The sequence below is a fragment of the Vanacampus margaritifer genome, chromosome 5 (assembly GCF_051991255.1).
Source record: "Vanacampus margaritifer isolate UIUO_Vmar chromosome 5, RoL_Vmar_1.0, whole genome shotgun sequence".
In the NCBI taxonomy this organism is placed as follows: domain Eukaryota; kingdom Metazoa; phylum Chordata; class Actinopteri; order Syngnathiformes; family Syngnathidae; genus Vanacampus; species Vanacampus margaritifer.
The window spans coordinates 30228449-30243607 of record NC_135436.1 but is presented as its reverse complement, the minus strand read 5'-3'; the positions used below and the strand labels follow the sequence as shown (position 1 = coordinate 30243607).

Sequence of the window (15159 nt, the reverse complement as noted above, 5' to 3'; positions counted from 1 at the left end):
ATGAAGCGTTTCTGATCAATTTGCCGAAATGAAACTTGAATACAGAGCACATTCAATGCCTATATTCGTCGGCCTAAGATAAGAGTGAGCGTAAAAGTCATGCGAGCGTGCTAAAAACATTCAAGTCAAGTTTTGAGACATTGAGACGCACGCTGCAGTCAACGATTCGCCTCCAGAACAAATCTCGCCTCAGTCAGACAAACAATTTGCTCTTAAAAGATCTCATTACCTCAACCATGTTCTAGAAATGACACGTGTGATGTTTTTCCTCCCTTTTTGTTCTCCGCCATCCCATAATAATCCTCGCGTCCGCGTAATGAGACATGGTGAGGAATATGCGCCCTAAGATCGGCCGCCCGTTACAATAAAGCATCTGCTATGACTTGACAACTTCATTTGCCGTTTATGGATCTTTTGCCTGACGTGTGCCAGATTGCCGTTTTAATTGTTTCTGCATGCGTGCGCGCCCGCAATCCTCCGTGGGCTTCTCATTAGATTGCAAAGGCTGGCACCTTGTATTTGGATCATATTACCCCCCAAAAATAATGACCAAAAAAAAAATGGAGACGATGCCAGCCGGTTTGGAGAATATGAAAGCGTTTGTTTGCTCAGCTGAGGCTCCAGCTTGCCTCCTTCGCAAAGATTCCAGTGGCAAAGGAGTGTCGTTTCCAGTCGTTTCCAGTCGTTTTTTTATTATTCACAGGAATGACACATTTGTAAAAGCAACCAAAGAGGAAATGATTCCCTTGCAGGGGAACATTTGCATAATTAGTAAACACTGGAACTTTTTGTGTGCGTGTATTTTGACGATCTTCTGCGAATAAAGGACAAAAGGACAAGTTCACATTGTCAGCAGAAAGAGAGAAAGAGAGAGAGAGAGATTGATAGTTGCCGGTTTGACAATTTTCAAAAATATTTCCCCCCCCCCCCCACTTATTGAGATATGTAACAGTAATTTATTTAGACATTTTCTTACATGATATTATTCAAAATTCATATTAAGAAAATATAAATAAATACAATTACTAAAAAAATAAAATAATAAAGTAAAAAAACCTCACACGCTTATTACTTTTTGTTAATAATCATTAATTGAAGACATTTTCACAAAAAGGTATAATTATGTATGCATGAATGTATGCATTTATGTCAGTGTACATTTTATTTATTAACATTTTACTATGAACGTCAGTCAAATTATTTTAAGAATGCTATTGCGTAACTGACAATTTGTCATAAATATTAATAATAATAAATAATATAAAAATAAATAATAAATATTGTCATCGTTAAGACACACTTCACAGGGAAGACAGTGTCACATTTTACCCAATAAAAGTGCAAACAAAGAGGCAATTATTCCCTTCCAGCGGAAAATTTTCATTATTAGGAGACTAAATAAACACTAGAACTTTTTCTTTTGTTGCTGTTGTTTTTGGTATTTTGACCATTTTCTATTTTCAACACATAGAGAGAGAGAGAGAGATAAATAAAAGAGCATCCTTTGAACTCAGTCAAAAACGATTGCATGAAGGCGACACAGTCAGATGATTTCATCCTCTCTGACTTTCTCCGAGATCGCGTCCAACCTCGGAGGTTTCATTCTAATGCAGTAGACTGCGATGATTGTTTCATGTTTCCTTTTCATCCTCTACGTACGCACTCGGCAGCTGCCTTTCAACAAGTGGTGCCAAACATTTCTTTCTTGCGTGTTTCCTTTGGCACGGTGCACAAAAAAAAAAAGTCCCGGCGGCCAGTGAACCCAAAAAAAAAAAAAACCTTATCAGATGCAAACACGGCGCCCACGCTTTAGCCTTGAGGGCGACGTCATCGCCACGTGAGGCAAGCCCCCGCGGGAGGCCGAGTGTGGCAATCACGCTGCTCTTTGCCGGTGAGTTGCAGGGACGGAGTTGTTATGAGGACGTCTTTTGATCCACATTTGGTGGACAGGACACACAGAAAAGCCTGAAGACTCCATGCCAAATATTGAACCTAAAAGTCAACCATTTTGGTTCCGAGCAGCTATTCCAAGTGAATCCCAAATGAATAAGAAACAGGTAACCTTAACTCTTTGACTGCCAAAAACGTTAAATAACGTTTAGTAAAATCCTATGGAGGAGTGCCAAAGACGTTAAAAGACGTTTTTTTTCAAAACAGAGGTGAAACTAACCATTTTCTATAGTTGATTACTCAAAAACGGAATAAGGTAGAAACAAACTTTTTTTTCTGATGAAAGATGACAGTCCAATCTTTGATTTGGTAGTATGTGTGTTTCCATAGTCCAAACACATAATTTTCTGTGGACCTTGAAAGATCAGTCAAAATGCTTAAAATCGGCTGGCACCCACGGCATCCCTTTTCTGAAAACGTCTGGCAGTCAAAGAGTTAAGTGGCAAGTTCTTTGCCTACGCCATCGAATGTGGGCGGAGCACGGCATGACTTTTTGACGATCATTCCAATGATTTATTGTCCCATAAGATGTTGTTTGGTTTGCCGCTTTGGCTGTCTTACCTCCCGCGAGGAACGTCAACCTCATCCTTCCTCCAGCGGACGTTGGGCTGGGGGTCTCCCGTCACCTGGCAGCGGAACTCTACCATCTCGTCCTCCAGCACCACCTGGTTGATGGGTCGCCGGAGGAAGGTCGGTCGCTCTGCAAATGGAGAAGAACATCGACAAAAGTGTTTTCCCTTTAAAAGGACACATTGATTGAGTTCAAAATGAAGATGAGCTTTTTACAGTTGACCTACTTACGATATCTAATTATGGATATTAACCCTCCTGTCATGTTTGTGTCTCTGTTGCACCAAAAATGTTCACGGGTCAATATGACCCGTCACATGTGTTGAAGGAAGAAAATAACCCAGCCAGCAGCAATTTTATCTTTTTTTTTTTTTATAAATATATGTCCATTTTGGTCATTTTTTTACATGTTTATGTTTTTGAGATGTCTGCATTCAGTTTCATCCCCAAATCATAAAAATGCAAAAAAAAAAGAGACAAAAATGGACATAAGTGTTTTTCACAAAGCAGCGACTATATGATGATTACAATTTGGCCAAGCAGAAGTTCCGTACCAAATAAACTAAGTTTACCAAACATAAACGGTTCAATTTGACCCGCAACACACAAGGGGGTTTAATGTTAACAATAATTGTAATATATCGTCGGAAAGCCGAATTCTTTGTGCTTTGTGCCAAGATATAATTTATGAGGCAGGACTTGGCAGATTGCCAGCAGATTTGGTGGCGAGATCGACCGGCGGAAATCAAACTTACCAAACACGGTAACTTGTGCCGTCTCACTGTCCCGTTCTCCCACCATGTTTGTTCCCACACAAATGTACATGCCGGCGTCGCTCTTCTTTGTGTTGGAGATCATCAGCTTCCCTCCACGGATCTAAAAACAAACAAAACAAAAGATACATTGTTTTAATGTTATTAACTGTCAGATGTTCCCGTTGATTTCCTGGTGTTGGTCTCGGGGTTTCTCACCGTAACTCTGTCGTCCTTGTCCTCGATGCGCACTTTGTCCTTCTTCCAGTAGATGGTGGGCTCGGGGTGGCCTCGGGGAGGAACGCACTCCAGGATGGCCGGCTCTCCCGCCGCCACCACCGCGTCGGTCGGGTTTTGCCGGAAGTCGTCACGCAGCACTAAAAAGGGAGCGTCGGTAAAAAGAATGTTTAGTTGTGTGGACGATTGGCCTCCTTGACTACTTTTATAGTTGGTATATTATTGGCCCTGAAAAAAAAATCATATTAGTCCATCTCTATTTAAAACCCTAACTCTGACTTGATAGGACCTTAACCCTGACTTGAAACCTTAATTTGAAAAAAGCCAGGAGTAACTTTTCAATTTAAAACCAAATTCCTCATGGCCACTCAACAGGTTAAAAAAAAGGACCCAACTTTCTGAGTTGTTTGGGTTAAGACAACAACAACCCAAGTTGGGTCAAAAAAGGACTGACCTGCTATACATGGGTCAATTTGACCCAACTTTCTGGGTTGTTATACTCACAGAAAGTTGGGTCAAATTGACCCAAGTAGCAGGTCTCTCACTTTTTGATCCAAATCATTTGGGTTAAAACAACCCAGAATGTTGGGTCAAATTGACCCAAAAAGTGGGTAGGTCCCATTTGGACCCAATTTGGGTTATATTTGACCCAACAAATGTTAGAGTCTAAATGAGCTTTTCTTCTCTCTCTTCTCTTATTGCTAATGGAACAAACTTTATGAATTGATTCCGAACTGTTAATCCAAGATCTGATGAATCGTGGAACCGCTTCCATGTTGGAGGCGAGCTACGGGAAAGCTAATTGGAGATAACGGGCGTCCCGGTGGACAACAAACACGGACGGAAAGCCCCGAAGCTGCGTGTCAATCACATGTGAGGGCGAACGAGGGGCTCGCACACACACAAAGACCCCTGCAGACTTGCGCTAGAAAAAAAATACACAACAACGACGACGACACAGAGGGTCTGACGCACAAAAGAGGGCTTGTGTCTGATCACCCTCATGTCGGCCTTTCATCCCTTCCATGATTTTCGTCATCAAACATGGCCGTCTCTCACACACACACGCACACAAATGCAAATGAATGGCAGGAAATGAGACCCTCAGATGAAAATGTTTTCAAGCCTAACGCCAGGGGTCAAATATGAAGTAATGCATGGAAGGGTCTTAAAACCTTGAAAGCCTCATTCGAACCCCAGTTCTTGCTTAACCTTAACTTTAGCTTCAAATCCTACACTGAAACCTTAACCCTTGTTTGAATCTCTAATTTGAAATGCTAACCCAGGATTAGATGAAGAGTGAAGGAATCCATAGTCCCACTTGGGGGTCCCCTCGAACCCCCCCCTTGTCTCTAATCCCGGGAATGACACTTTGGGAATTCCCCACTGTTGGAGGACGTTTGAAGACGCTGGATGAAGGGTCGGCCCGCAGGTCCTGGTGTGGTTGTGGGCGGGATTATAAGAGGGGATAACTGCTGGCCGCGCCCTTCTTAGCCTCTCGACGGAGGTCGGCCCCTCGCATTTATTTCCAGCGGGGCTTTCAAGCCAATTATCCCGCACTTGTGTGTGATGTGAATGCAAATGGGGGCACTCCACACAAGACACGGGCAAGGTAACGGGCGTGTGTGTTTCGACGCCTCCTGTGCAGGACTTGGGAGGTAATTAGCTGACTCCCTCCCCAACCATCACACACACACACAATATGTTGTTTGCCTTTGATTGTTCCCCTCCATTCAGTCCTGATGGCACCCAAGGGAGTCGAGTCACAAACATACATTAAGGGGATGATTCAACGCTAATTGAATCCAATCTGCACCCTACCAAACTCACCTTTTGCAATAAAACCAACATCTGAAAACACAGCCTTTGAACCTGAATTGGGACCTGTAATCTTTGCTTCAAACTCTCATTTGAAACCATAACCCAACCTTGAAAGCCCGACTCGAAACCCTGTAGCCACACTCCAAACCCTAATTGGAAAATTAAACGTTGGCTTGGAACCCTAATTTGCAACCCCAATCTTTGCTTTAAAGTGTCATTTAAAAGACTAACGCGGTCTTGAAAGCCAAATTTGAGGGGCTCGTTTGAAGATCTAAACCCACCCATGATTGAAAGCCAAATTTGAAATCTTAAACTTGCATCAAAACCTCATTTGAAACCATAAACCTGTCTTGAAACCCTAATCCCTTACCCTTGTTTTAAACCATAAACTAAGCCTGACTTGGAAGCCACATTTTTAGCTCTAACTTTAAAACCCAATCTTTGCTTCAAATCATAATTTAAATGACAACCCGGCCTTGAAACCCAATTTCAAGGGACTATTTTGAAAACCTAAATTCAGGCTTGAAACCCAAAATTGAAACCTTAACCTTGTCTTCACATTCTAATATGAAAGCATAACCCCGTTTTAAAACCCTAATCTGAACCCTTAACCCTTGTTTTAAGAATTGAACGGAGATTTCAATTCTGATTTGAAAGTCTGACATGAATTCCTTACTTGAAGCCCCATTTTTCTCGAACGCCTAATTTGAAAGCCTGACCCGGGTGCGAACGCATGCCAAACCAATGAAGAGAGTGCAGGACTTGCTGCTTTGTGAGCGGCCACCTGCAGGGGCGCATTTCATGTCTGCACGTTGCCGCTTGGCATTTTCGTACCGCTTTTGTTTTGGAAGAACAACAAGAAGTCAACTGGCGCGTATTTGAAGTCGGGGAAGTGAACTCTTGCTCCCGCTCGCTCGCTTTCTATAAAACCCCCAAACCCTTCCTTTATGAAAAAATCTCAACAACACTCGGCCTCCTGTCGAGTTCCAGGAGAGCCGCCCGCACCCCCCCCCCCCCCTTGCCCAAAACTGCTGGCTTATTAATATTCATCGACTGTATTTGGTTGTTCGACGCCGGCAAGCGTTATCGGCCCATCGGGCTGCAGGCTAAACGGGAGCCGGATCTGTAAAGTTGCAATCTCCTGGTGCTCTTCTTGATTTTCAGGGCAAGTATGAGAGGAGTGGGCCGGTTTGAAGATTGCGGCTCGCCAACTTCACCTTCAACTGGAGCCGCTGCGGAGATGCCCGAGGGCTGTGGGTGAACGGGGCCAAAGAGGGTCCCTGCCAAAATTGCCCAAACGTCAACTCCCACGCATGTCTTACTTACCGGAAGCCATTTTTACATCATTAAGAAATGATAAATAAATACAAAAAAAATTGGGGGAAAAAATGGTGATACCGTCTAAGTATTGCGACACAAGGATATAAAAAAATGACAGGAAGTACAATTCATGTAAAGAAAATGTGAAATATCGGCCCTAAATTCAGATTGTTAATTGAAACCTGATAAAACCTCAATTTGCAGCCACAACCTTGGCATGAAACCCTAACCCTTGTTTGAAACTCACCATAATTTGAAACACTAACTTTGAAACTCAAATGCTTGTTTGAAACCCTAATCCAGGCTTCAAATTTAAACTTGACACCCTAGTTTAAAAGCCCATTTTCAAATCCTAACCCAGGCTTAAAACCCTACCTGGCCCGAAAACCACACTTTAAAACCTAAGCCTGGCTTGAAATTCTAACCTAAAACTCAAATTTCAAATCTTAACCCAGGCTTCAAACCTAAATTTGAAAATCCAATATCGTCTTAGTTAAACCCAAACTTTAAACCGTAAACCCTAACCACATCCTCAAAACTAGCTTGAAACCTTAACCGTCCGTTATTTGAATCCGTAACCCTATCTTCAAAACTTTCAAAGCCTAAACTTTCTAAAACCCTAACCTATTTTTGGGGTAAAAATGTTGGCGCAGTTAACCATAAGGCCTCCAAGCCCACCCCAGATCGATTGATCAATGTAATTAATGGATTCCAAGGTGTGTCCGACACTTTATCCAAAGCGGGTCGCATGCGTCAAGGCAAGAACGAGGGTTGGGGTCGGAGATTCGGCTCCGCTGTGCCCAGCTAACATTACTCACGTGGCGGCTTTGACATTGCTTGTCAGTAAGATGAGTGGGCAGCCTTGACTGAGGACGTCTTTGCAGCCTGCATACCAAGATAAGTGCCGACAGGACCGACACGTCCACCCACAGGAGAGCGCGCGCCTAACAGTGGGTTCACGGAGGGCACCTTCACTCACACCCACCAACACTTCCAACATTTTTCAAGCCCAACCAACATGACATTGGGTGGACTTGTCTGTCATAAGACGCATGACAAAGCCTCAACAATTCACAGCAGGGGGTCACGGGCAGCTACTTGTTGGGTACTGATGAATGTGAAGGGATACCAGTTACGTACACACTCCTCAATCAACAAATTTGCTTCTGTGATTTGGTGCTCAAGAGGCACGGGCGACTAGTACCGATGCCAGGTGTTGGCATCAGGCCAATATCGGCATTATTTTTAGGTATTGGGCACTCGCGCAGCTCGTCAATACCAGCCACCGACACTTAAGACTAGGGCTGTGCAATTAATGGAAATTCAATTGCAATTTCACATGATACACTCCACAATTACAAAATTGGCATAATCGTAAACAAAAATAAAAAAATATTCATCCTAATTTTGAGTTGTTTAAATTTATATATTTGCACCTTTTTTTTTATTTTTTTTTTATTTAAAATGACTAATTTAATAAATCTTGTTTGGTCCAAAAGGATATCATTTTTTTTTTTTCGCATGTTTAAACATTTTCTTGTTTTGTACCAAAAAACAAACAATTGTACTGATTGTGATTTTAATTATTACCAAATTAATTGTGATCAATATTTTCCTCATAATCGAGCAGTCCTAAATAAGACAAAGGAAATCTGACATCCAGTGTGTCCTCCTCGGCAGTAGTTGGCGCTATACTGTGACAGCTTGACAAATCGGCAAATCATCAACTGCCCCAGAAAGAAAGTTTTGTTAACTATGTTTTGTCATTGTCTTAAATGAAATTGTATATGTCAAAAATACGCAAAGAACAAATACTTGTAAAAAGTGGTAAAAAAAAGTGGTATAGAATCTCTAGTGGTAAATCATCATCGTCATCATAGCGCCTGCTAGCTTGCCTCCCATAAACGCTATAGTTTGGTCACGCACGACAATAATGACATGAATCATTTTTTGAAAATTATTATTTTTTTATTATTAGGATTTTTTTTTTTTTTTTTGCAATTTACAATAATACAATTGTGTTTTTAAAAAAGTGCAACCACTTGAAAAATAATAGATGCTATTTTTAGACCAGGCTCACGTTGGCGACCCCTGACCCACAAAATGGCTGAATTTGAACAGGAAGTCACGTTGAAGAAACATGCCTGTGAGGTTAATTACCTCGAAATTGACCATAGCTGTAAATGTAAGTGCGATTTATGTATTTATTTACTTAATTATTTTTTGTCGACTGGATGTGTGTGGTGAGCAAAGCATTTCTATTTTCCATAACAATGCAACATGTGTGCATTTTCATTGCTTTCCCTTTTTATCCGCACAAAAGACCTCGCGTGCTTTCCGAGCTTCTCTTGCCAGGTCAGGAGGCGAAGAAACAAGAGAGGCAGATTAGAAGCCCGGGGGGACATACTCCGCACTCCGGCACCAACCGGAATGCTCTGATTGGAAAATCACACACACACACGCACGCGATATCTGGGCTAGCTGTAAAGAGGTAGCTCGGAGCTACGATATCATTTCATTGAAGCGGCGTCCTCACAAAGAGCGCTATTACAATGTTTTCAATTGCGCCCGAAGAGGCGAGAGCTTGTATTTATGTCACCAGACAAAACACGGCAGCGTGCGTGTTGTCGCTACTTGCACTCGTCTCCGTGCTGAAGGCAGTCGAGGGGTAACACCGCAACTCCACCCAGGCGACGGGCTCAATCTGTTTTCCCCTTCCCCGATGACCTTTGCACTCCAGCCAGCCGCGTGCCCCCGCAGCACGACAGCGAGCAGCAGGTTAAAGCACACTCGGGGCAACAGCTGGAACCAAACGGCCAACTGAGGAACGCGTCATTAACACATTTCTTCCTCTTTTTTCCAAGCGAGCAGATTGCTGTCACACCCAAAAATAAATAATTCAATAAATAAACTAGGGGTGTCAAAATGAGTGCGTTAGTTTTGAGTTCATATCAAGTTACATTAAGGCCACTCATTTTTTTTGAATGCGCGATTAATGAGCGCCCCTTACTTGGAAAGCCTTTACTGGAGGAATTCCAGTTGCAACGCAGCACACGTGTCAACGTCAACATTTTGCAGTAATAAATTGTATAATAATGCATATATTTGTGGAGACTAAGGTCAAATTTTATTTTACAATTTAAAAAATGTGCAGGATTTCACAAATTACTTCATGTTAAAGATTAGATTAGCTCTAAATATGATAAGAAAAATGGACTGAGTTGACACCAATGTCTTATAAATGCAACTATGCCATCTAGTGGCAGAAAAATGAGCTCAACACAAATACAATACAACACTAATTTTTAACCTAATTTGATGCATTATGAAATGACTGTATCAATGACTAAAAGATGCAGCCATATTTCTTTAGTTAAACATTTTCTTCCCACTTTTACGTTACTTTTACAAGTATGAAAATGCTGGAAAAAAAATATTGTACATTTTATTGTACATTGAGAACAGATATTACGATTCAAATTTTTAACCGTCTGCCATCCCTAAAATAAATATAAAAAAATTCACATTTTGACCCAACAACCTATTTACTACCTACTACTACTTAGACTGGCTTACATGATCACATACACGCCATTTCAAATCTTTGACACTTATCCGAGTCGCTGTCGCGTCATGCTGCAGGTGCACCAGAGCACGCTGCCCCTAGTGGTCGAGTGTCTTCGTGTCTCCTCGGTCAAATGTGTCCTTGGTCATCGTTCGTTTACAGTCAAGTAGAAATAGACTCGTCAAAGAAAGAGATTCCGGAATTGAAGATGATCACCATTTGGATTACAAACCTTCGCCGCGGTGTTTACCGATGACGCTGCAACAAGGTAGAATGCGTCTTTTGTTTACTTTGGTGCCGAATGGTCGCATTATGGTTTATTTCAGCTTTTATTGGTTGCTATGTCCGTTGATGTCAATCATTTGTGATGTGACGTTGGAGGTGTTTACATGAGTTTTATTCCGAGTTTTGTTCCTAGCTAAAGTCGGCTAATAAACATGTTGGCTAACATGCACTCGTCCTAATAATTGCGTATTTACATACACTTCTACTATGATTTAAACTTTTAGTGCTATTGGGAAATGAAAATAGAGACCTCAAGGAGGCTATTTTTGGAGAAATCTCAAAATCGACATTATGGACCTAATGCTCTATTTTGCCAAATGACGGGACTTTCCGACATCTGGACCATTTTGTCACATATATTTAAGTCAAATAATGTTAAAATAGCCCTTTCATCCTTCCATTTTTCTGTATGAACAACCCTGAAAGACAGTCTCTCCACTTTTTTCCCCAGCCCGGATGTGCCACTGCGACCGAAGCGTCGCATCTCACACCATCAGCCACACAACCCTGATCATTTCCAGTCATCACTCCGACTGCAGATGAAGGCGCCGCGTGGACGGTCTCAATGAACGGCGGCCCGGCCAGCCCCCCCCCCCGATAGCATCTCCCGACGCCGTCCTGCTCCATCGCAGCCCGGGGGGACTGTAAATAACACTGTCACTTTTTTGGGGCGATAAGATGCGGAAAATGCGGTAAAAAGATGAAGCGCGCGGCTGACAGTGATACGCGGTTGCGAGGGAGAAATTCAGAAGGCGACGATATGACGCTATGAAATGTGCATCTTTTATATACGCCTCGGAGGGAAGATGGAGGAGAATATTCGCTTTGATGGAAAAGAGGCAAGACAATAGACACAACACAGCAGCGTGATGAGAGCAGGCTCGTTCAAGGTCAAAAGGAAGAGGCGGCGAAGGACTCCAGAGGTTCTGTTTACACGGATGGCGAGAAATGCAAAGAACACAGTCTGTCCATTTGGACAAAGTCAAATAAAGCCGCATGCGGCCATAAATACATGCTTTTTACGAGGAAAATCCTTCAGGAAATCCTCACACTCGGCTCCGCCCACAATTTAACCAAAAGCTTGGCAATCATGCATCACCCAAGTCTGTACACTCCGCTTAAAAATAGGAACAAAAAAAAATGCACTTACATCATTTCATAAAAAATATATTGTAAATAAGGTAAACGACGTTTGCATCTCAATATCTACAACGCATTCAGTGCGTAGTGACGTCGAATGGCGGCTGGCTCTCTGCCAAGCAATGTGAAAAGCAAGTTAAGCCTTGTAGCGTTCCTAAAGAAACAAGACGCGTCACCCGCCCCCCCACGCCCAAAAAGGTTGTTGATGACCAGTAACTATCCTGATGTAGATTGATGAGCCATGATAGTGGCTCATCCAGATGTGGATACAACTACATTTTTTTATTTTTTTTTTTAAACCCTTGCAGGTCCATTGAGTCAAAATGGTACTGTCCATCTGGTGTGGTCATCATCCTCCATTGGAGGGGAGGGGTCGGCAGTGCTAAAGCCCACATGACTTCTTGGCAGAAAGTGTGGTATTTTGGTCCAAAATGTCTTCTTTTTTTTTTTTTTTACACATCGCTCACATCACGATGGGTAGTGGTAAGCACAACTGCCTTACAGTCATGAGATCCCCGTTTGAGGTGACCACCTATTGAGGTGGGGGGGGGGGGGGGGGGGTTGCCCACTGGAAGATGTTAAAACCATTTTAAAGCAACGCTTAAGGTCAGGGTTAGCGTTCTGGAGATAACAGATGGAAATTCCCCACACATGGTGGGCGGAGTCAGAGACAGATCCCGGAAGGCGACTGACGAGACGCTTGTCGAATAATCTCGCGCTGTCAATCATCATCAATGGCTGTATGGTGTGATGGAACTCGAAATTAACTCGAAATTGACACACTCATCTTGACAGCCCTATTTTTTTTTTTAGATAGTGCTTGGTGGAAAAAGTTTGACAAAAAAACTTTTGACATCAGTGCTCATAATGGTAGTGGTAATGGCAGTGTTTGATTCCGTAAAAAAAAAAAAAAACTAATGTGGCTCCTGAGAAACAAAATAATTAACTCTTAATGGACCTTTCCCCTTTGCAGCACACACTCACACTGCAGCTTAATCCCTGCGTCGTGGTAATGTATAGCTCATTAAAATGTTAGCTAAAAAGTCATTAGCATTCACTTGAAGAAGTAATGGCTTCATTACCGTAATGTGCTGAAAAGCAAAGAAAAAGACGGGAAACAAAGGGAGACGGCGAGCGACAGCTTTTCTAATCACTTAATTGAGTCGCAAATGGTCCTCATTTGCATAATAAATAATGACGCGTCATAGCTTCATCGCTATCGTTAAACATGCATCCCCTCGCCCCCGAAAAATCATCATCATCATCATTTCTTGTTGACGCTTCTGAGTGTGTTTTTTTTCCGGAGGGGCGGGCTGGTGATTTGGTCAGCGGGTTCGGGCTTGGCACAAGCCTCCGGTGTGCCCAATCCCGAGCTGGCCGATACCGATGAAACCGATGAACAATGCGCCCGCGGGACTTTGTGCCCACTCCGATAAGGCCCCGCGCCAGGCGTGACGGCTGCGCTCACGTCTGGAGTGGACACTTTACAGCCAGGAGGGGGTAGGAAGACGTGAAGGAGGGCAAAGAAAAATGGGGGAGGAGGTGGAAGTTGGGGGAAGGGATTGATTTCCTGCCAGTGTTGGCGGGGGGGGGGGCGCACAGACTTCGTTACGGAGCTGGTGTGTCCTGTACTGGGGGGGAGAGGAAGTGGAGTGAAAGGAAAATGTAAAGCTTTGGAGGCTACATCTGAAGGCCGTTTGGGACGTCGGGGTCCCAATTCCAAGACTCCAACAAAACAATGTCCGTTAATTTGTAATTGGTTGGATGAACTGATTTGAGGGTGAAGAAACTGTAATGAAACTAGTGCTTATCTTCTGGAGACTACATTTGAAGTGGGACTCAATTCACTCACTCCTTCAAATGCGGCCTTCCTCTCCTGTTTTTTTTTTGTGGTGAGCATCGTTATGGTTAGTTGTACTTCCTGTATTTGAAAGCAGTACAAAAAAACAAAAAGCAAAACATAAAAGGATCTTTTGAGGCTTACATTTAAAGGCAAGACAAGACGTGTCCCAATTCAAAGTCTCCTTCAAATGTGGTCTTCCTTTCACGTTTTTTGGTGGGGAGGCAGCAGAGTTGTCGTTACAGAGTCAAAGACTCCTTCAAATGTCGCCTCTTTTTCACTTGTATATTTACAGAGCTGTTGGGTTGCACTTCCTGTACTTGAGGGCAAACTGAGTGAAATGAAATTGCAAAAGCGTTCGAAGGAGGCTACATCTGAAGGTCACAATTGAAACTCCTTCAAATGTGGTCTTCTGTTTCCGTTTTTTGGTGGGGAGGAAGCAGAGCTGCCGTTACAGAGTTGGTGGGTTGTACTTCCTGTAATTGAGGTGCAACAGGATCTTTTGGTGGCTACATTTGATGGTCACGTGTGGCTGTCAAAGACTCCTTCAAATGTAGCCTTCCTTTTCATTTTTTTAGTTGTATATTTACAGAGCTGTTGGGTTGCACTTTCTGTACTCGAGGGCAAAGTAAGTCAAATAAAGGTCACAATTGAGAGTCCTTCCTGTCTAAGCATCAATGGCAAGCTTATGAGTTGTACGTGAAGGAGTGAACTAAAAAAGTGAAAGAAAATCGGCAAAAGGATCTGAAGGCGTTTGTTTTTCTGTGCGACTCATCATTAGCTAGAGGCTGAAACTGATTTGTATTTTGTACATTAAAATGCCGCAATATGGAACCAATGTCCAGGATTAAAGGAAAGTAGCAATTGGCCTGTCTAAATAGGAATTGGTGATGTACACTCCCAGTAAAGTGACTTAGCATGAGTTTGAAATGCTATTTAAGCGTTTTGAGACGATAGTTTTTCGACGGATTTAATGCTTGGTCCCTGTCACACGTGACAAATGTGGATTTACTTATTCATTAAACTAACGCCAACCTGATTTGCTAAAACACTAACAGTTCTGTTCAAATGCACTTTTGTAGCCTAGCATCCTGCTGTTAAGAAATGGTGAGACCATGAGGCGAAAACAGGAAATCCGAGGACTCCTGTTAGCTCGCTCCTTTGGCTAAGTTAGCTCATTGAGAGGTTCACGCCACCGCATCGTTTGCAACATACGTAATCCTCTCACTCCCTGCCGGCATGTTAATCGCTATCAGGCGTTACAATGGAGGGAATGTGATGCCATTTTGGTGGTCTCCGGGTTCATTTGTCTCGGCAGACCCGGGCAGAGGTGTCGCTTTGAATTAGCGCTAGCTAGCACCTTTTGAAGTGGGCGTCTTGGATACAGTCGACTTGCCAGACAAGTCAGCTCAAACCCGGAGCCCAAACTCCCTATTTATGACGTCTCAGCAAACCCGCAGGTCGGAGAAGAGGAAATGAAAACCACATTAGCTCGGGTTGCGTTTCACGACCAGCGTGTGAAGCGTGCAATGGAGAAAAGCTAACGTCAACTGCGTGTACTACATCTAGTAACGCTTCCCGAAGAGTTTGGAAATGAAACATATTTTTGTGTTGCATGTGCCAGCAAAAGATGACATTCTGATTAATATTGTGCTCGTGAAATTTGAGTTTACAGAAAA

The 15159-nt window shown here is 42.9% G+C and overlaps 1 protein-coding gene across 14 annotated transcripts in view; it reads right to left on the bottom strand.

Moving 5' to 3' along the window:
* Window positions 1-15159, bottom strand: part of robo2 (roundabout, axon guidance receptor, homolog 2 (Drosophila)) — a 342596-nt gene that overhangs the window by 70032 nt on the left and 257405 nt on the right. For all 14 annotated transcript variants that reach the window (XM_077565197.1, XM_077565205.1, XM_077565200.1 and 11 more), the window contains 3 exons: window positions 3492-3649; window positions 3276-3396; window positions 2512-2650 (listed from right to left, as the gene is read on the bottom strand). In XM_077565197.1, the coding sequence (XP_077421323.1) occupies window positions 2512-2650; window positions 3276-3396; window positions 3492-3649 (418 nt within the window). The remainder of the gene's footprint in view (window positions 1-2511; window positions 2651-3275; window positions 3397-3491; window positions 3650-15159) is intronic.